The sequence below is a fragment of the Leptinotarsa decemlineata genome, unplaced genomic scaffold (genome assembly GCF_025532065.1).
Source record: "Leptinotarsa decemlineata unplaced genomic scaffold, Ldec_3_MD MMD2_tig00026354_RagTag_RagTag, whole genome shotgun sequence".
NCBI lineage: Eukaryota > Metazoa > Arthropoda > Insecta > Coleoptera > Chrysomelidae > Leptinotarsa > Leptinotarsa decemlineata.
Window position 1 is genome coordinate 12,094,412 of NW_027412702.1, and position 20,676 is coordinate 12,115,087.

At 37.6% G+C, this 20,676-nt stretch overlaps 1 protein-coding gene across 7 annotated transcripts in view; it reads right to left on the reverse strand.

Moving 5' to 3' along the window:
* CngB (Cyclic nucleotide-gated ion channel subunit B) overlaps nt 1-19,565 on the reverse strand; it is a 24,858-nt gene extending 5,293 nt beyond the window's left edge. The window contains exons 1-6 of one of the 7 annotated variants that reach the window (XM_074184584.1): nt 19,160-19,262; nt 6,041-6,236; nt 5,675-5,904; nt 5,200-5,444; nt 1,018-1,301; nt 321-645 (exon numbers count right to left, since the gene is read on the reverse strand). In XM_074184584.1, coding sequence (XP_074040685.1) covers nt 321-645; nt 1,018-1,301; nt 5,200-5,444; nt 5,675-5,904; nt 6,041-6,043 — 1,087 coding nt within the window. In that variant the 5' untranslated portion in view covers nt 6,044-6,236; nt 19,160-19,262. The other 6 variants (XM_074184583.1, XM_023167627.2, XM_074184589.1 and 3 more) reach the window with 6 other exon arrangements.
* Nucleotides 19,566-20,676: the final 1,111 nt, after the last annotated feature.

Sequence of the window (20,676 nt, forward strand, 5' to 3'; positions counted from 1 at the left end):
ATCAGAAGTGACTTTATCTAATATTCCGTCACAAAATAGTTATATTGACAAATTATTACAGAATGATTGATAAAATGCGGACGAATTTCATGGGACTACTTTTCTGTGAAATGTATGAATGAAAGCAATTCTTTATTAAAAGATTAGGTTATTCAGAGCTGTAACCACGTAGTTTCGTTTTCATTACTTTTTTGACTCAATTCCGATACACGCACATGTAAAGATCCATTGACCTTAGTATAATTGAGATTCGAAAAGTTTACGAGGGACGTTCGAAAACTCATACCTCATTAATCGCTGAAATAAATATGTTTACTCACCAATCGAAGTGGCAGTCTTTGTTGCGAAATAAAAACATTTGATGTAAGCGTTTCCTTGTCCATTGTACACGAAGTTATTGCTGCCGATTCCTTCCCAAGCGGAAAACGAGTAGTATGCGCAAGCGTTCAAGTGGATCAAATACATCATATACATGAGCGTTCTGGTTACCCTGATTATGTATGGGTTGGAGAGCAATTTATCCATGAAGCTAAAGAATTCCCAGAAAGTGTAGATTTTGAGAAACCTCGGGAAGCGTAGAACGACGAACTCCGGGCCCCAGATGAAGTATAGAAAATCGAGGGGCAGAAGAGACAGAAGATCCAGCTATAACACAATTTTCAAAACAATCTCTGGAATTGTCATGATCAAGATTACAGTTAGGTATCCCAAAATATAAAAATCTATTTTTAATCTAAACAAGCCATATTTCTTTGTATTCTGATTTCTTCATGTGGATTATAATTTTTTTTGCAAAATGTATGAAAAATTGGCCGATACTTGGTGAAAATTCATATTGGAAGTTAATAACACACTTTACTGTAAGACTTTCACTGTAAAAGGTTGAACAGAGAGATGGAAACCTGTTAAACGTTTTGTTAGATCGCTGAATCTATACTTTGACTGTCCTGTTAATCTTGAAAATTCAAAAGACTGTAAGTACACAAAAATTACTTTCGTATAATGATTCCTACTCACCTTAAAACGTTTGTTTTTAATATAATTCCTCCTCAATAACCTAACGTCAGTGACCCAGAAGCCGTCGTTCAAATATTTGACTCTCGGCTGGATAAAAAGCGCATCGATCAAGTAAATCAAGTCAGCCATGTAGTCGAACGTCATCCATATCGGCCTGTTTTCTTTTGTTTGATAAGGGAAGGTGCTCCTCAAGGGAATCACCCAAGCATTGTAGAGGACCGACATGGCTGCTACGCACATCCACGTGATGTAGAATTTGGAATTTGGGTCAATGATTTGCGTTTCTGGAAATATACAGAGCAGTGTAAATATTCATGTATTTTATTACCAAAGTTTCAGCGATAATTTTTACTTTCTTCGAGTTCCTAGAGTTTTTATTGAAATTTTGAATAAAAAGTAGTATTTTTGTATAGAGGGTCTCTGAAGTAACGCATACATTCATTATTAGATGCATAAACAATAATATCGAAAATTTCCAAAACATGTCGATATTTTACGGTTTTTCTAGTAATAATTATACTACTTTTAGGAATAGTTGGTACACTACGGTCCTCTCACCGGACTCCAATTTTTTATTTGAAGAGATTGACCCTGGTTGCTATGGAAAAATTATCGACTTCAGTTTTTAAATTCTATCTTCTGTCTGTCTGTTCGTTCGCTAGTCTCTCTGCAAAATTTGGTAAATGAGAGTGCTTCTTCATTTGTTTTTCCAGTGCTTTTTCTATTTTTTTCAATTCGGGCGATAAAAGTTTATAAAAGCACTTTTGTTTCGCATGAAATCTGTCTCTAACATTTTGTGGCACAGTAGGTATATGTTCTCAATTTCTTGTAGGCCAGGCCATATCTTCCATACAGAATTTGAACAATCCTGTAATAAGAAGTCTAATGGAAAGAGATCAGTTGATCAGATAACTGAAAAATTAAGAAGCCTCGTTCCCCGTCGCGATAATTATCAAAAAAATTACTAATATTTTCGAAGGACTGTTTTTCTATTTTATTTCTATAGAGCTCAACGACTGACCTAAAATATTGACTTTCTGCGAATAGAATGAACCTATTCGTGTAAGTCATTTTTTCGCTAAAATCTGAATAAACAGAAGATCTTCTCAATGTGAAGAAGGTCTAAAAATTTATACTCATTTGTTGTACGAGATGCATCAAATGAATATATAAACTGTTTCGGGAACTTTGTTATTGTTTATTCAGTTTAATCCCAAAAATGCCGCTCTTAGTGTCATCATTCATATATAAACGATTGAAAAAATTGTATAACCAAAAAATGTAAAAACAGCGAAGCAGAATCACTATAAGAATCTCATAGAGGAATCGAGTGATAAAAATAAGATGATCTGGAATATTGTTAATACACGTCTGAATAAGAAAAATTTACAAAACGACATGGAGATTGATCATGATCATCAACAAATCTTGGATAATCAGGAACTTGCAAATATATTTGGTAACTTTTTCGTGATGGTAGTAGATGAACAACTCAAAGCAAATTTCAGTAACGGTCTCTCAATTAACTGCACAACATCATCTATAACAAAAATTAATTCTTTTTCTTTTCAGCCTTTTCTGTCGTCTGAAATAGAAGTTATAATAAAAAACCTAAAGAATAAAAAATCTACTGGAATAGATGAAATTCCAGTTTACCTAATAAAAAAGTATGCTACAGAAATTGCACCATATTCGGCGTATACTTTGAATAAATCAGTTGAACTGGATCAATTTCCAATTCGGCTGAAAATATCCTTAGTATCACCTATCTACAAAAAAAAATGACATTCTTAACTCAACTATAGGCCTGTTGCATTATTGAGTATATTGTCAAAGGTATTGGAGAAAAGGATGTCACATAGGCTGAACCAATACATAAAAAAGTTTAATATAGGTACTTAGCCCAAACCAACATGGTTTCAGAGAAGGATATTCTACTGAAACTGCAACTAGATATTTGATTCAGCTGATACAGGAGGAGATGGAGGCAGGTGAGTTGGTCATTGGATTGTTTTTTGACTTATCCCGAGCCTTCGATACTCTTAACTTCAATTTCATCTTGACAAAGATGTATGCACTCGGTATACGTGGAAAAATTGAGGACTGGTTCCGTTCATTCCTAGAAGGAAGGAAACTGATAGTTAGAGTGAATGATAAAACATCTGATGAACTCTTAGCGGACTCATGAGTTCCTCAGGGTAGCTTTCTGGGTCCACTGATTTTTTTGTTATTTATAAATGACCTTCCCGAACATGTGAAAGATGGATAGGTTTACTTGTTCGCAGATGATTCCTTAATTTTGATATCTGGCCCTAACAGTGGTGAACTAATAGCAAAAACAAAAAACGTATTAAATCAATTTGACCATTGTTGTTAGAAGAACAATTTAGTAATAGACTACTTGAAGACTGTTGCTATTCAATTCCACATATCGACTACGGGAAGAGCCATCGGTGAAAACTGTATATAAATAGTTCATCAATCACATTTCAAAGTAGCTTCAAGTTTTTGGGTACAATCCTTGACGAAAACCTCAAATGAGACAAATGCATAGAGTCACTATGTTCCACCTTGAATAAACACTTCTTTGCGTTGAGAAATTTAAAGAGCTGTTTAAATGAAGAAGGTCTCATGAGCGTTTACTATGCATTGGTATATTCTTCCATTAGTCATGATATTATAGTTTATGGTCACGCTACTGGTAGCAGCAGAGTCTTCATAGCACAGAAAAGAATAATACGATTGATATTCCATCTGGGTTTTCGAGAATTTTGCAGAGATGTTTTCAAAGAAAAGAGAATTTTGACATTCACGAGTATCTATTTGTATAAATTATTAATATTTGCCTACATTCATAAAAACCATTTTATTCAAAATGCGGATATCAACCACTACCCAACCCGTCAAAGAAACCAATTCAGATTGAAAATTGTCAACTACTCGACCTATAAAAAATCCCCAAAATATGCTGCGGCAAACTTTTTTAACATGCTACATAATGACTTGAAGATTCAGCCAAACCTGTTCAGATTCAAAACAAAATTGAAATGTTATCTGTTATCTAGGGCATTTTATAGTATTTCAGTGTTTTATTGTTTTATTATTTCAACATTGTTCTGTTTTGAACTATCAATCCAATGTAAATGGGTGTATGATCAATAAATGTCTATCTGTTTGAAGGTGATTAACAATGTTTCGTGATGAATTTCACTAGTTCGGACTTCCATTGTCTACTATATAAAATGATTTGAAATCCCTGAAACAAGTAAAAAAGAATAATTGAAAAAGAATAGTTGAAAATAACAATTATATTAAGCAACAATAAACCTGAAATGAAATGCTGAAAATAAATGCATTTACCGGATACCCTGTGAGTGCGGAAAATCCTATATTGGTGAAACTAAGAGGCCATTGAATGTTCGCATTGCCGAGCACAAGAAGCATACACAGCGAGGAGAAACCAGCAAATCAGGAATAGCAGACCATGTTTGGACCCATCAACACAACATCGAGTGGTCCTAAGCTGAGATCTTGCACAGAGAGGAACATTGGTTCAGGAGAAAATTTAAGGAAGCCGCATACATGTTGTCCAACAACGTATTCAGCCAGGCCAGCGTAGATATACGAAACATATGGAAACCCATCATCAAACGAAAAATGAGAAACTCCCGCCAAAACGGTCATCCCTCACGGAATCAGTGAAGCGGAAAATGGAAAGTAGAGAAAGTGAAAGTATTTCAACGACCTATAAAATAGTCATCTCTCGGAGGAATCAGTCCAGTCATCACCCGAAGACGATTGTAGATACCAACAATCGAAACGTCGTGAACTAACGTGACTTGGAATCTCTACACTTTATTTTTATTATTTTCTTTTTTGCATTCCTTTAATTTTTATTTATTCAATTATTATATTTTTACTTGTAGGTTATTTCACTATCATTTCATTTCAGGTTTATTGTTGCCTAATATAATTGTTATTTTCAACTATTCTTTTTTAATTATTCTTTTTTACTTGTTTCAGGGATTTCAAATCATTTTATATAGTAGACAATGGAAGTCCGAACTAGTGAAATTCAAATGTCTATCTATCTATCTATCTATCTATCTATAATGAATTTATGCGTTACATATGGACCCGCTGTGATTAATAAACGAATTTTTTGTTTTTTTTTGTAATTACCGAAGAATTTGGAGAATCCGTTTTGTATTTTGATTTCCGGTAAATGTTCATCGTACTTATCGGAAAAGGAAATGCTAAGTTTTGGATTCAAGGGAATCCTAGACTGAGGATCGATTGTTTCCCGGCTGCTGATAGATGAGGGGGTGGCAGGGGTTTCTATTTTTTCTCTAGCGGCTTGAGCTCGAGTTGAAAATGCTTCTACAAGATGCCGTACTCGGTCCTGTATGAACTGCCTGTTAGCTATCCTAGAAAATTGTTGAAATTAACCCACGTCCATGTTCAATTTGAACAACATTAATGCTTCCTTCATTCTTTGAAATTTCGAACTTCTACTGTCAAAAAATATCAGTATTCATTTCATTTTTCATTGTTCATATAAGTTCTCATCATATTTAATTTTTTTCGAACAATAATATTGAACTTACTTTTTTTATAAATTATTACGAATGCCAGTCCTTCCTAACTATATACTCACGTTTGTGGCATGGGGTTGGTTAAATTAGAATTAGAAAAAATCGTTTCATCGGGACCATTCCTGTTTCCGCAATCAGCTGTATTATTGCGGCACTTTCGATTTTTCAGTTCTTCCGACACATTTATGTTATTGCTGTTTTCCTCTAAGGGTTCGCTACACCAAGAAGAAGCGTTTTGAGCAGACTTTCCAACGATTTGGTCTAGATTCAGTTGTTCGGGGTACACCATCCTCTGAAAAAATTTAGAAAATTAAAATACCGGTACCAAGATAAAAAAATACTGATTTGAGTCGATAAGTCTGAAATTAGTCATCATACATTATATGTTTACACTCCAATAAGTTTGTAAATACACAAACAAAGCTTACCATGGGGCTAGTCCACTCCTGTACAATTAAATTCCTAAATATATTTTATAACATTGATGTCTAGGTCAGCTATTTATTTTAAGTGAATAAACTGGTTTTCAGATGGAAGCAAATTGTAATAAAATTGAAAGTTCAAATAACTTTTATGTAATTTATGAATCAGGTGGTCGACGGTCCAGACAACTGACATCTGACACTGAAATCAGATGCATGCCTACGATTACTTATGTAAACCATTATTCTAAATAATTTCAAAATCATCTCATGCATTTATTTGTATTTAACATTTCGAAAATATATTTTATATATGACATTAAAAATAAAATAAATACAACTTATTTAACATAAGTTATGCGCTTTTTTGTATAAAGCCCTGAATATGAAAGATAATTACCTATCCAAAAATGATTCACAGCAATATTTTTACCTCTTCTATAATATAAAATGTGGAAAAAGACGAAAACACATCGGTTGTATTATCAAGAAGGACTTAAATTCAGGAGTTCAGCTTTCGCTCGAAAATTATTATAATTTACTTTATTTACTGATTTCTTGTATACCTATTCTGGTAGAAGAATTGGTCGGAGAAGAGTATGGAATGACCACAACGTAGTCCCGATATAATTCCACTAGATTATATTTGAAGTGATCTTGAATCAATTGTCTAATACACAATGAAACTTCAAAATTGAGCAGAATTGATGTTAAGAATAACTGGTTCTTGTAGATAAATCCGAAATGAAGTTTTTCAAAACATTTGAAAGCATTGAAAGGCATATATTTTGAGGAGAGATTAATTTTTGGGAAAAAAATTTTGACTTTCCATATGAAAGCATATTTTATCACTGTCTGCAACATTTTGAACATTTAATGAAAAACAAACTGATTGTCAACCACATACAATTTTTTTTCGAAAATCAAGTAATAAAATGCTCAACTGAGTACCCAATACATTTGGAAAATGAATTGGACGAACTTCAAAATAAAGTATCTCTCGTCCTTTTTCCATTTGAGATTTATTAGGGAAAGATCCGAGATCCGCCAAAAAAAAATTGGATAGAGTAGTATGTACTACGAACGTATGCATATTTGTCAACTTGGGCCGATAACTATTTCAAAGATACTAGATCCTGAAGGTTAGTAAAAATATTGCTCAAAATTTTTTCCATAAAATGCTTTGAAGCTCGCAAAAATTATGAGAATTCACTGATAGTCTAAATTTTAACTTTTATACAAATTCAAATTGGAATCTATACATGGGGATCTCGTGAAGGATGGAGATAGAGAGTCGGTTGAATTGTGGCAAAGTTGCCTATTTTCGAGTACTATTGAATGATTCCGAAAAATTGACTCTATCTCTTTTGGTTCCGGAGATACACGAAAGAACCGAAAATTCCTAAAACACTTTTGTTTTGCATTGATATTGAAAATATGGGTGAGTTTTGGTAATTTGATGCTTATCAAATGAATCATTATTTTTTTTTATAATAGTCCTGATAATCACTTAATTATTACTTTATTTATGTACCACAGCTTATTTTCAAAAACAACCGAGTTTCTGAAATGTGCTGACATCACGAACCTCTAATTTTCTGAAAAAAATATCATATTCCAAAAACAATTTATAAAAGTTACGGATTCTGCTGGAAGGCATTCTTGGTAAGGCATTCTTTATTTCACTACCTGCCATATGTCTCATCAATGGGACCATGCTGAACATCTATTTTATTGTTTCTGTATCTGTATCTGTAGAGTAGGGAGGGTGAGTGTAAGCCCACGCACTTAGGCCACATGTGACCCATTGTACATCCTCCCAAGGAGTTGTCCTCCTAGGTCGTCGTCCATCCTGTCCTTTCCAGGAAGGTGGACAGGTCGCTGGGAGACATCTCCTTTATATCGGCAGGTGTAGGCCAAGACTCGCCGAACACACACTCTCTTATTGACGATAACTCCGGGCACTCGCACAGGACATGCCTGACAGTCTCATCTTCCTGTTCACACATCCTGCATAGAGGTGTGTCCACTAGCCCCATATTATGTAGGTGTTTCCTTAGCTGACAGTGGCCAGTCAGAAATCCTACTGTAAGGCGTAGATTTTTCCTGGTCATCGCCAGATATTTCTTCGGCGCCAGCTTCCCAGGGTCGCCCAAGGTGATCCTGGCAAGATTACATCCTTTGATTTCATCCCGTCTCTTTAAAGATTGAGCATGGGTGTAACATTTGACTAGTTCCGCAATTGTCAAAGTCATCAGGCCGTGGGTGCCACTTGGTCCTAAAATTCCTAGTCCAGCCGCTTCCTTGGCTAAAGAGTCGGCAATGCGATTACCTTTACTCCTTTCGTGCCTTTTAATCCACCTCAGGATAATGTTATTATCTACCGAGGCTTTGGCTAAATCTTGATGGCACTCTAGTGCTAGCCCTGAAGTAACACGGTGTCTGTTCAAGGCTAATAGTGCTTGTCTGCTATCAGTGCAGATTGTTATGTTTTTGCCCGAAATTCTTTTCTTGGTTATTTCTTTTGTGGCGATTGAGATACCAGACAGTTCTGTTTGGACCACGCTGGTATTTCTTCCCATTCCCCATTTGATCCTTAGGCTTAGTGATCTGGAGTACACTCCACATCCTGAACCTTCTTTGGTTTTTGAGCCATCTGTATAAATCCGTATTGCATTTGTAGCATCTGACTCTGTGTTCTGCTTAATTTGTATTTTGTAGGGTTTATTAAACACAAACCTGGGTTCAATTGCATCACTTGTTGCCTGCAGCAGAGGTTGCGCAGTAAGCGCTTCCCGCCACAGGCCCAGCCTCAATCGACCCATTCCTACTTCTAGGTTTACACCAGCCGTGTGCAATCGTAACATGGCCATTAACGCAACCTCCTTAACGAACAGATCCAGAGGGGTCAGACCCGTGATTACTTCCATTGCCGCGGTTGGTGTTGTTCTCATGGCTCCTTTGATGTTTAAACAAGCCAGTCGCTGTATTTGATATAATTTTTGGATGGCCGTTGCTTGTAGAACTTTCGGTCCCCATGCAATGGCTCCATACGTTAACATAGGTCTTATTATTGCAGTGTAGATCCAGGCGACTACACGGGGTGAAAGACCCCATGCGCGTCCCACTGTCCTCCGACATTGCTCATAAGCCACGTATGCTCTTTTTGCTCTACTCTGTAGAGGAGAGTTCCATGTTAGCTTCTTGTCGAGGATAATACCAAGGTATTTCACCTCTTCAGAGAAGTTTAGTAAGCTTTTGAAGATTTCGGGAGATTTTAAGCCCGTTAAACTTCTTTTCCTGGTGAAAAGGACCATCTCAGTCTTCATGGGATTGATCGACAGTGAGTGTTCCTTACACCATGTTTCTATCAATTTGAGCCCATCCTGCGCTCTATCGCACAGTGTGTTTACAAATTTGCCGGTCTGCAAGATAACTATGTCATCTGCGTATGCAATTGTGTAGAATCCATTTTTGTTAAGGTGATTAATTAGGGTATCCAGAACTATGTTCCAGAGAAGGAGTGATAAGACCCCTCCCTGTGGACATCCCCTCATGACCAGTCCTTTAACTGTGATGTCTTCTACATTAATACTTATTGCTCTGCTAGAGAGCATCTGGAGTATCCATTCTCCTACTACCAGGGGTACATTCCTGGAGTGTAGTTGCTGGGTAATTGTTGGAAAGGTTGTTTTATCAAACGCTCCCTCAATATCTATGAATATACCTAGGGTGGATTCTTTGTTGTCCAATGCTCTCTCGATTCTGCCAACCATATGGTGAAGGGCCGAATCAGTAGACCTTCCCGGGGTATATGCATGCTGATTCGGATGAAATGGGTTGTTAACAAGTACTTCATCTCTTATGTACCGCTCACATAGCCTCTCCATGGTTTTTAAGAAAAACGATGTGAGACTAATTGGTCGGAATGCTTTTGGTAGGGTGTAGTCCATCCTACCTGGTTTGGGTATAAATACTACTCTTACTTCTCTCCACTTACTGGGAATATACCTCAGAGCTAGAGAGGCTCTGAATATTCCAACCAGGTGTGGCATAAGAGTGTCCAGTCCCCACTGAAGTAGGGCTGGTCTTATACCGTCAGGCCCTGGTGACTTGAAGGGGGAAAAGCTCGATATAGCCCATCTTATTTTGTCCTCATCAATTACTATACTAGCATATTGCCAGTCATATTGTGAGGGTGTTATTGATACATCCGTCCAGTTCGCCGTTCCAGGAAAGACAGAACCTGGGAAGTGAGTTTCCATAAGAATCTCAGCACTCTCCTGGAGGTTGGCGGCTTTGTCGCCATTTTCCCTCGTCAGGATGCCAATAGTCTTATGGTGGTCATTTGAGAGTGCCTTCTGTAGCCTAGAAGCTAGTGGCAAATCTTCGACTGCCTCACAATAGGCTCTCCAGGCTTCTCTTTGTTTTCGCCTGCAGACTTTTTTAAACTCTCTGAGGTTGGCTTGATATATAACCCAGTCCTCTTCGAGTCTTGTACGTTTTGCCTTGTTAAAGGTCGTTCTCGATGTCCTCCTGAAGTGTTCCAATTCAGGGCACCATATTTTATTGTTTCTTGTAGTCAGTTGTCGCTAAAGGACAAGTAAGTATGAAAATTGCACGTTAAAAGGTGAGCCCTCGGTAATCCTCAGCTGGCACAAGTTTTTACTTCTGAGGGTTGTCGTTCATAGGGGAGCGACAGCTGTTTAACGGAAAAACTATTTTTTGTACAACTGTCATTGAATTTTTAATAAACAAAACATAATTATTAAATTTTCATTAATTATTATATAGATACATTAATTACATTATTATTATTATCATTATTATTATTATTTATGAACATTAATATGAAAAGTACAATTAGAACAACTTCTGATATTAATACCTTGCAATGTTCAAGAGCCTTGTAATAAATATACTTGAGATATCTGAGTTGACAATTTCATGGACATTACCATTTAATTCTTGAAGTGAAGAGAACGCTATAACGCTGGAGCTGGGGTTAGTCTTTCAGCAATAGTATTTTTATAAAAAATAGATTGATCGATGTAACCCTCGGCTTCTGTTGTAGACTTCCATCCTCTGTGCTTCTTAATATCCGTTATAATTGCTCCTGATTCTGCCAGCTAAGATGCAGAAGACCTTCTAAAACAGTGACCTGTATATTTCTGTGGTACCAGGAGGTTCAGAAACTCAGCAATGGTAGAGGGCATTTTCCCAAACGTGTTTATACCAACTGAGTTGGCACTGCATTTATAATTTGAGTATTTCAGAAAAAAAAACATTTATGATTGCTAACAGAAGGGCGCAATGCAACGTATTTATTAAAATAGTCAATATTTTTTCCAACAAAAAGAACGACCGATTTTCGTTTTTGTATTTGGAATTTGAACAATCAATAATTCATCCATTAATTTAATGTCTTCTATTAGTAAATCTGTTTAAAATCTGTTTTTCCGTTAACCAGCTGTCGCACCCCTACGAACGACAACCCTCAGAAGTCGAAACTTGTGCGAGCTAAGGATGAAGGAGGTCTTACCTTTTAACGTGTGATTCCTAACACGGGTTGGACGATAGCAAGTGAAGATCGATCGTTCAGACCAGGGCTTGAACCACCGACCAACACGGCAGTCAATTCGAGTGAGTGAACAAATCACCCACGCCGAACCTCTTGGCTACCGACCAAGCGGTTCGGCGTGGCACAGCTCTTCACGTCGGCAGGCTCCATATATTCCGAAAATAGTAGCAACTTTTATCATCAAATATTTTTTATCTGGTGCCTCATTTATAAACCTCTAGACGTATTCAAACGTAAGAGTTTCTGATTTTTTTGGCCTATAACTTTCATTTTTTTCCGCTTTAAGAATGCTATTACCTTGAAATTTGCTTGTATTACCATTTTTAACGAGCGCACTCGATTTCATCATTGAAAACGTCACCACAAAGTTGACGAGTCCATATTTTTGATTTCTCTTCTAGATAGGCTAAAAAGACGATTTCGCTGAAATTTCTCGACGTTCTTAACCCTACATCAGCTAAAAAATTAGAATATGCGATGTCGTACTGCTTAGCCGATTTTTTTTTTGGTAACCATTCAATTGAAGCTTTTTTTGCAGCCTCTTCAAATCGTCAGGAACACACAATTCCTCACTATTGTTCTTCATTATGCAAGACATTAAACACCAGCAAGAACTTTAAATGTGATTTTAAATAAAACGCGTGATCTGTAAACACTACTGTTTGTTGGTAACCAGGTGATTCGGTGTCACCTGACACGGCCACTTCACGTCATTTGCAATAACATGAAAACAACAACTGACAACAACTGACAACATATGTCAAAATGTTTTTATAGAAATACTGAATTTATATGAAAGAAAGTTTTTGGCTTTCTACCACTCCATCTTGATACAAAAAAAGTGGGAATCTTCCAAAGAAAGGAAGGAAGTAATCAATTTGAAAATAAGTAACTCTATACATGGATGTGTAGATCATGCAAAGAAGCAATTTTCAGACACAAACTGGAAGAAAGCCCTCCTGAAACAGCTACTTTCATGTAAACATTGAATTACACGAAAGAAAAAAAATTCTTTCGAAACAAATACTTTTACATGAACACTGAATTATATAGAAGATACTTTTCTCTATTCAGTTTGTATTCCAAACATTCGTTATGGAATGAAATTCAGATATCATTCACAGGAGTTCTATATACTTTAAATGTATGGTAACAAATTACACTTACATGGAACACTGTCATCCTCACTGGTAGAGATCGATATTTTGCCATTAGACACTTGCCTTAGGGCTCTTCAGTACCAAATTGGATAACATTATAGAAAATACACACAATTCATTCATGAATTACGATTTAAATGTCACGAAATAAGTTTGATCTACTCCTAAACATATAACCCCTTCAATTCAAACTAAATTTATCTATTTAGTTATGAAAACAGGACAGTTATACAAAAAACTTTGTATGATATTTGTGTTAAAAGTAAGTTTTATTTTTTCGTGAAATTGCTCAACTCGTTACGCTCGTTTCGCAAACCTTTTCACTCACAAAATAAAACCTTACTTTTAACACTCATATCACAAATAGCTATTAATCAGATTGAAAACAGATAGGGTAAGTTGAATTGTTTAAGTTGAACAAGAACCCCCGCGGTAGTTTTTTTGCAAAACAAAGCTTCGACATCTATTATTTTTGTGCCGCGGTTTCATCTAGTTGCCTTGCAGTGAAAGCTGCAGAGAAATATTTTCCGATTTCTCATTCGGCGGTATATGTCGAATCTTGGATTCGCAACAGATCGCCGATAGAACCGTTGCTTATCTTTATCCAAGAATTTTCTGTCAATCCCCTTGATGATGATTTTGTGAGAGGATATTGTAGCATATTCACCCAACAGACAATTTTGTGAAAATGAAAGAAGTTTTATCAATATGGGTATTTTATGCTGACAATGTGACGTTTTCCTCAGCTTTAATAAAAAAAAACATTGTAATACTGAATATTCCGTTCAAAAAAATGCAGCAGTGATAATCAAATCACAAAAGATTAGTTTCCACTGAATATCATAGAAAACAAGTTTAAGTTTGAGAAAAAAAATATTTTTTCGATTTTTGTCGAAAAAGTTCTGTTATGGGAAAAGTGGTTCATATAAAAGTTAGTAATTTTCTACAACTTTGGTATTTGGCTTATTTTAGTAGAAGTTTTTTCAATAGAAATCATAGAAACCATTTTAAATCCTTAAAAATCACCCCATTACATACTCCTACTTACCTTGGATCGACGTTAATTAATTTTCTTGTAACAAACACACCATTTTCTTTATTTTTCAACTATTTTATGCTAAAAACGAGGGGTTATTGAGACTGTGGTAGAGAGGGCAAGACGTATCAGCGAACCAGAAGGGGTACAAGATGAAATATGTCATCTGAAGAATGCGTTTCTGGGTAACGGACATAACGAGGTCGAAATCAACCGAGCCTTACGACCCATACAGAAACACTTCAAACGATGTGACGGACCGAATTGGAAGGATCCTCGAAAAACATGGAGCCAGAGCCATTTTCAAGCCCACTAGAACGATAGAGATTAGTCTCAGGTCAGCTGAAGATCCCTGGGATTAATCACGCTTGATTGAACCACAGTAGAAAGCTTTAATCAACAATTCGACTACTGGAAGCAGGGGTCCCCCAAGGAGCAGTCCTTTCGCCGCACCTCTTCTCCGTATACACAGCGGACGTGCCCAAGCCGGAGAACAACTTCAACAAGTTGGCGCTCTACGCAGACGACACGGCACTGCTGGCGAGATCCACGAGCCAAGCGCATGTTACAAGATACTTGCAGCAACAAGCAGACAGATTAGAGGAGTGGGCCAACCTGTGGAAGATCAGTATAAACCCTGAGTCAGGCGATACTGTTCACCCGCAGGTTGGTACAACCGGAAGGCAACGTCACCTTCAACGGACAAGAGATTCCGTGGACCAGCAAAGCGACATACTTGGGGGTCATCTTAGACAGGAGATTAACATTTCAGTCTCATGTACGGCAGAGAATTGGAATGGCTAGACACGCCAGACAACGACTGGCACCTATCATAGGACGTAGAAGCAACATGGGGTTGAAAGTGAAGTTGCTAATGATCAAAACCGTCCTCGTGCCCATAATACTGTATGCCTGCACTGCCTGGGGCCAGTGCGCACAGACATACAGGAAGCAGATACAGTCGTTTATGAACGCGAGCGTAAGGGCCGCCGTAAACGCGCCGTGTTTCTGGCTATTGGCCTCATCAGCGCGGTGCAGCCAAGTGTAAAGATGGGCAACACTTGTTTGCCGACAGCAGGAAACAACACATATGCACGGAGTCAACAACAGGAGCCAACCGCAAATGTGCGGTTGGCCCATCTTTACACTTGGCTGCACCGCGCTGATGAGGCCAATAGCCAGAAACACGTGTCCGCGGTTTGCCCCCCTTTTTGGAGTGTTATGACCATTAATTGTTTATTTTTTGATTTGTATATCATACACACTCGATAAAATCTTCTTATATATATATTCTTCTTATATATATATATATATATATATATATATATATATATATATATATATATATATATATATATATATATCTATATATACAGAGACTCGGACCTGGACACGCAATATGTGGACGTGTATATGAGAGAACACGCGGAAAGCGTGTTCGATAGAAACAGATCGCACAACAACCCAGCGCTACGCGATCTACACGATGCGTTGAACATGGATGACCCCAGGTTCCGAGAAAGGGACAAACATCCAAGGCCGACGAAGCAGAACCAAAGACCGCCCCCACAAGTCGCCGTCAGGGGACTCCGGTAAGTACACTAATCAGATTTTCTTCCAGCAAGTTCACCGCAGAACAACTCGACAACGTTCCAATTATCCTTAAATTCACTAAGGAACGCCCTACGTTAATAGCAATAGCCGCCGGTTAGTTTTTGGGGGCCCCCATGCAAAAATTCAGTTAGAGATAGTCAGACAAAACACTTTTTACCGATCGCGAAAGAATAGCACCTAAAGGCTGACTTTCGACCAAAAGAGGTCAGATGTCAATCTTACTGAAGTGCCCATCAGTGAGTTGAGGACCGCTAGGAGAGCGGGGGTGGATGGAGTGGGGTAGTAGGTTCTCCTCGCTAAATAGCTGGAGGAGGAAGCTTCTACTTCAGGGCACTCAACCCGGGAGGGGACATGGGGGGGAGAAAGCTTTACTGTGGTTGAACATCAAAGAAGTTGCCCCTATGGCCAAACAGATAAGCAGATAGTTGCAGACACGCTCTCTCAGAAGACATCCATGAGATTGCCATAGTAAAAATCAACCAGTCAGTCCACTCCCACTACTTTCATTCATACATTCACAAAGTTCTCGGTGACCTCGAAAGCCAATTTCGTTCTTTTACCATAGGCGTGCGCTCATATAAAAACGAAATTTAAGGTTATTATAGAATATTTTGTGGTAAATTACTTATAATAATAACAACAGCGAATAAACTAAACATAATATCAATTCCCAATCGTTTATAATAACTAATCCGATGTCCGTGGTAACGTCAAATCCTTCGATACTACAGCACTGAACGCGTTGGATGAGAATCTTATCCTAATCGCGGTTGAAGATCCCCGGCAACTCGGGCGGATCACGTGGTAAGATGTCTTACTGGTTGTATTATTGTACTGTGACATTGCCTTCGAATTCACGCAAGGTCTCGATGAAACCAGAGAGTCCTACCCGAAGCTTTTCAAAGAGGTAATAGAAATACATAAACTAAAAAAATAATTCCAACCGTAAGGAAGAAAGGTTGAACATCAACATGATATGGATGACAACAAAGATTCTCCCAATAATTGAAGAAGGGTCGGACAAATCAGGTGCAAGAGCAGTCCGCCTTGTGACACCTACTCCCATTATGAGTAAAACGCACCAAGACCATTTTTAGTTTGCGCCTCGCAGCACGGTAGATCCTTTCCACCAGTGCCGCGTTGCGTTTGATGATGTCTGCCGCAGTAGCAGACAAATCGTCGGGTATAAAAACCTGCAGACCACGGCTGAAAACCCGAAAATATCGGACAATTTGTTATGCACCGGGTGTGTGCCTACGCACCATGATATTTTTATGCTGTTATTATTTTTTTTTTCAAAAATGATTTGCATTAGTCCAATAGTGTATAATTACAGTGTTTCAATAATATTTTGATCAGTAAGGAGTACTCTACTCCTCATCAGACCTCTGAAACTGCTTGCGAAGTAATTTCGCCTAAAAATTGTACCCAATGATGAGTTTTTTTTTAATATCCGGATAATTGGCTATCCGGATGATTGGAGTTCTACTATACATACTAACTCTATTCCATTATGTTTTTTCCCATAAAAGTAAGGAAAAATGATGCAGAATATTATATTTTATAAGACTGAGATGGTCCTTTTCACCAGGAAAAGAAGTTTAACAGGCTTAAAACCTCCCGAAATCTTCAAAAGCAAACTGTAATAATAATACCTATGTTAACGTATGGAGCCATTGCATGGGGACCGAAAGTTCTACAAGCAACGGCCATCCAAAAATTATATCAAATACAGCGACTGGCTTATTTAAACATCACAGGAGCCATGAGAACAACACCAACCGCGGCAATGGAATTGATCACGGGTCTGACCCCTCTGGATCTGTACGTTAAGGAGTTTGCGTTAATGGCCATGGTACGATTACGCACGGCTGGTGTAAACCTCGAAGTAGGAATGGGTCAATTGACGCTGGGCCTATGGCGGGAAGCGCTCACTGCGCAACCTCTGCTGCAGGCAACAAGTGATGCAATTGAACCCATGTTTGTCTTTAATAAACCCTACAAAATACAAATTAAGTAGAACACAGAGTCAGATGCTACAAATGCAATACGGATTTATACAGACGGCTCAAAAACCGAAGAAGGTTCAGGATGTGGAGTGTACTCCAGGTCACTAAGCCTAAGGATTAAGTGGGGAATGGGAAGAAATACCAGCGAGTTCCAAACAGAACTGGCTGGTATCTCAATTGCCACAAAAGAAATAACCAAGAAAGGAATTTCTGGAAAAAACATAACAATCTGCACTGATAGCAGACAAGCACTATTAGCCTTGAACAGACAGCGTGTTACCTCAGGGCTAGTACTAGAGTGCCACCAAGATTTAGCCAAAGCCTCGGTAGATAATAACATTATCCTGAGGTGGGTTAAAGGGCACGACAAGAGTAAAGGTAATCGCATTGCCGACTCTTTAGCCAAGGAAGCGGCTGGACTAAGAATTTTAGGAACCAGTGGCACCCACGGCCTGATGACTTCGACAATTGCGGAACTAGTCAAATGTTACACCCATGCTCAATCCTTAAAGAGATGGGATGAAATCAAAGGATGTAATCTTGCCAGGATCACCTTGGGCGACCCTGGGAAGCTGGCGCCGAAGAAATATCTGGCGATGACCAGGAAAAATCTACGCCTTACAGTAGGATTTCTGACTAGTCACTGTCAACTAAGGAAACACTTCCATAATATGGGGCTAGTGGACACACCTCTATGCAGGATGTGTGAACAGGAAGATGAGACTGTCAGGCATGTCCTGTGCGAATGCCCGGAGTTATCGTCAATAAGCCGATATAAAGGAGATGTCTCCCAGCGACCTGTCCACCTTCCTGGAAAGGTCAGGATGGACGATGACCTAGGAGGACAACTCCTCGGGAGGATGTACAATGGGTCACATGTGGCCTGAGTGCGTGGGTTTACACTCACCCTCCCTACTCTACAGATACAGATACAGATTATATTTTATAAAATAGCTAAAATATCGTGGTAGGGGAATTCTTTTTAAATTTTTCCCTTTAATACCGTTTGCAACAAAGAAGGGTACAATTTTCATGACGTAAATCAATAACGTCATGAATAATTCAACCTTATATCAACATCTAACAGAAGATTAGGTACTATATCTATTTTCACTACAATCAACAATAATTATTTAGATAAACCTAATCTTTGATGAAATTAATAACAATATTCCATCTAGTATTTCATAACTCTTATGTTCATATATCTTTCCAGAAGTTGGTATCGAAAAAAGAAGTGAATACTAATTCCTAACAACCCTTGAATGAAGTCAGGCGTTGCTGAGACATATATCACTGAAGATGTCTGCCGCAGTAGCAGACAAAACTTTTGGTACCATTCAACCACGGCCTACCAGCCCGGATTTTGTTCCGTCTAACCTCAAATGATTACTAATTATACTTGCCAGGATATGTACTAGTGCCGTGAGTACAATGAACTCAGTTTGTCTTCATTTCAAATGTACATAATTCGAACACTGGTATTTGGACAAACTCACATATATAAAACGTTCGGTTAGAACCGGACAAAATTGAACTCAGAACCAATCTATAGATGGATTAGAAGTTGCAGGGATCCTTGAATCCACTCAAATATGTTCTACGTTTAAATAAATGATCAAGCATGAACGGTTATCCACTGAATTATTAGGTTGGTTAAGTTTTCGAAAATAAAATACCGCGCGTATTACAACAATAATCGATAATATTATGAAAATACTCAACAATTGCGTCGAACCAGTCACAATCACTTAAAACAAAACACTGACAAGACAAAGTCGTAGCATGCCGAGCGAAATTCAAATAGGCTACTTAAACTTAATCAAAGTGATTTCGACAATAAAGGGAAGTACTTCAATTAATTGATTACCTTTTTAAATCCGAAAATGTTGTCCATTTCTGGTTAGTGATTCGTGTTGGATGTCATTCAGATGGAGTGGCACGGAACGATCGCAGATCGCGACCTAGGACACCTCCTCCGTAGCCATGGGGATATCGATTTTGCCTTCGTGATTCTGAGATAACACTTTATCTCGTATTCTGGTCGGGGGTTAATTGGTGTGCTATCAACTTTCATGCAAAAGTGATGAATTGCGAGAAATGGAAGGCGGCTCTACTAACGCCGGTGTTCCTCAAAGAACACGTTTGAGACCATATAATAGAATAGAATGTATCAATATATAAATCAGCTAACAACAATCTATTCAATAAGTTACATTTTTTAAGTATTAGTTCGAAATCGAAACAGACAAGAAAATATTAGCAGATAAAAAATAACGTATGATGTAAAAAGTACATTAAACTATTGAAAACACTAAAATTTTTCTTGACATCATATAGCGTTATTTGTAATATTAATGTGCTTGTTTTTTTTCATGAAAATATGTTCCTCTTCAACTTTGTTGTGAAGAATGTTATATAGTTTGAGACCCAGAACACTGAAGCAATTCTGACTCAAGGTCAGATGGTATCTGAAACCCTGATGTTCCAGTTGTGATAATTGATTACGAGTAATGAATTTTGGTTTATCTACAGTGTGTAAAAGCCAAATGGAATACATTCCCGAAACACGTCAAATTTCAATTATAATTTGACATATTTCAACCCCTACCTTCAACCCCCGTAGAATGACAGGTACAACCCCCAATTTTTTAAATGGGAAGTATAAGCTTGTGATATATCGTTTGAGAGGTCTCTTCATTCTCTTTTCAAAAATGTTATTGCTTTCAAGTTTATTGCAACAATTAAGATAAAATAAATCAAAATCATGTTACCGAAATTCGATAAAATATACTCAAAACTTATTGCAATATACTCAAAACTTATTTCTCGTTCAGGTATTGATAATAAGAAAGTAGGCAAAAATGTTATTTTCAGATGGTATTCTTTAAAAAACTGTAAATAATTTCCGTGGCAACGTTAGTTCAAAACGACTTGTCAACTTGTTTCGTATGTTACAACATTAGTTGTCAGTATTTTAATTTAAGTTCGTTAACTTCAAGTCTGACAAATGGTTAGATTAACGGAAATGCATAAAATAACAGTTTTACAAATGATTGGTTAAGGAGATAAAATCCTAACACAACAGGAAGTAGCTCACCCTATTTCATGATACATTTCGTAATTTACCGCCCATATCTCAAGGAACAATAAGGCAAATAGAGAAGTAGTTTCGCGAGTTTGATCATGTGGGGCAGATGAAAAGGCAGCTGCCAATGCAATAAGTGATGAACTAAAATTAG